This window comes from Phaethon lepturus, unplaced genomic scaffold, assembly GCF_000687285.1.
Source record: "Phaethon lepturus isolate BGI_N335 unplaced genomic scaffold, ASM68728v1 scaffold50688, whole genome shotgun sequence".
Lineage (NCBI taxonomy): Eukaryota > Metazoa > Chordata > Aves > Phaethontiformes > Phaethontidae > Phaethon > Phaethon lepturus.
The window spans coordinates 403-2,467 of record NW_010557850.1 but is presented as its reverse complement, the minus strand read 5'-3'; the positions used below and the strand labels follow the sequence as shown (position 1 = coordinate 2,467).

General features: G+C 58.2%; 1 protein-coding gene across 1 annotated transcript; it reads left to right on the top strand.

Annotated features, from left to right (window-relative positions):
* The first annotated feature begins 192 nt into the window (after positions 1-192).
* On the top strand, positions 193-1,783 carry PRELID1 (PRELI domain containing 1). The gene is made up of 4 exons (XM_010292866.1): positions 193-495; positions 573-686; positions 964-1,042; positions 1,492-1,783. The coding sequence occupies exons 1-4, from the start codon at positions 361-363 to the stop codon at positions 1,626-1,628; spliced, it is 465 nt and encodes a 154-aa protein (XP_010291168.1). The 5' UTR covers positions 193-360; the 3' UTR covers positions 1,629-1,783.
* Positions 1,784-2,065: the final 282 nt, after the last annotated feature.

The following is a 2,065-nucleotide window of genomic DNA, read 5'->3' as shown; positions in this document are numbered from 1 at the left end:
CCACGAAGCCCCTTTTCGGGGTCTCCTCGGACTCTGCCCCCGTCCAAAGGGTCCTCCGCGGGATGGTGCCCCCTTCAGCCCTTCCTCCTGGGTCCCACGGGGACAGGGCCCTCTGCTCCCCCTCCCCGAGTCTCCGGGGATGAGTTCCCCACATCAGCAGGTCCCTCTTAATACCACCCTCTTCCCCTCTGTGCAGCACCTGGTGGTTCCCAGCCCCGGAGAGTGGTGTTGGCCAGGAGCAGAGCGTGATGTTTTCTTCCCCATTTTAGCAAACATGTCCTGACCGAAGACATCGTGCACCGGGAGGTGACAGCAGACCACAAGCTGCTCTCCCGGCGTCTCCTGACCAAGACCAACCGGATGCCCCGCTGGGCGGAGCGCTTCTTCCCGGCCAATGTCGCCCACTCCGTCTACATCCTGGAGGACTCTATCGTGGACCCCAAGAACCGAACCATGACCACATTCACCTGGAACATCAACCATGCACGTCTCATGGTAGGTGTCCGCAGGTGTGCGCGTGGCTGGGTGGCAGGCACTGGTCAGTGCCTACAGCTGGGTTGCACCTTGTGCAGGTGGTGGAGGAGCGCTGTGTCTACCGGGTGAACCCAGAGAACAGCAACTGGACCGAGGTCAAGCGGGAAGCCTGGGTCTCTTCCAGCCTGTTTGGCGTCTCGCGGGCTGTCCAGGTGAGCACTGCCAACTGCTTGAGCAGCACTGTGTACGTCCTCTTTGGAGAGGCCTTAAAGCGGCTGCTTCCCCCTGCTCTACCCCTTCCCCGTGCTGGTTTTTACCCTTTCCCCTCATTCCCCCCATCCTCATGAGCTCTTGGGGTGCCCAGAACCATCACTGCTGGTGGGCATGAGCCCATGACACATTTGGGACTGGGCAAGATGGGACAAAGCCCCAGGAGTCACGTGTGACCAGGGAGCTGGGCTTCCACCTTCAGTGACTCTTCCTTTGCAGGAGTTTGGTCTGGCCAGGTTCAAAAGCAACGTGACCAAGAGCACTAAGGGATTTGAATACGTGCTAGCAAGAATGCAAGGTGAGCACCAGAGGGTAGGCTGAGCCTGGCTGGGATGGGTCTCTTGGAGTTACAGGTCACACCAGGAACACTCCAGTCCATGGGCAGGTCATGACTTGAATTAATCTGACTTTGAAATCCTTGACCCTTGCCTTTGCCCCCATGTCTTGGCACTGCCTGCTCTGCCGGAGTGGATCAGCCAGGCAGCACTTACAAGGCTAGGCAGGGGCGGAGTGCAGGCAGGAGGGGGATGTAACATGGCAGCAGTCACGTGCTTGTAGTTCCCCGTCATGATGTGCCCTGACGCATGCAGGTCAGGAGCTCTGGGCTCGGCTTCCCCCTGCATGGGGAAATTGCCTCTGTCCCAAGGTGACAGGACCAGGGTTGGGCTAGCTTGCATCAGCTGGCACTCCTTTGCTGGGGCAGGGCGGGAGCCTGCTGGGGCTGGGTTAACAACTTCCATGTTACAGGAGAAGCTCCGTCCAAAACACTGGTGGAGACAGCCAAGGAAGCAACTGAGAAAGCCAAGGAGACGGCTCTGGCTGCTACGGAGAAAGCCAAGGATTTGGCAAGCAAGGCAGCCACCAAGAAGAAGCAGTACGTGTGAGGGGCCAGGCACAGGCGGGCACCGGCTGCACCAGAACAGATAGGAGCCTCCTTAGATTTTATACTTTTAAACAAACTGTACAAGTCTGACAATCAGCTGCTGTTAGACCCTTTCTGAGATGTAATTATCATTAAAGAATCTGCTCCCACCTCTGATTTGGCCAGGTTTGGCCTGGCTAGAGCAGAGCCTGGGGCTACCCTCTGCTACAGACGTCCAGCCTGCTGCCAGGGATTTGGGCTTGCAGGCATGACACAGGCAGGGGTTTTGCCAAGTGCCTTTACTAGAAGGGTGTCGGGTATGTACAAGAGAGGGCGGGTGGCTGCAGGAGCATGAAAGCAGGTTGCTGAACACACTTGTTTCCCCTTCCTGGCTCTCCAAGGGCGGCAGAGCCCTCCTGTAGCTGTGTCTGCTGGGAGTGGCGCTGCCTCACACCTATG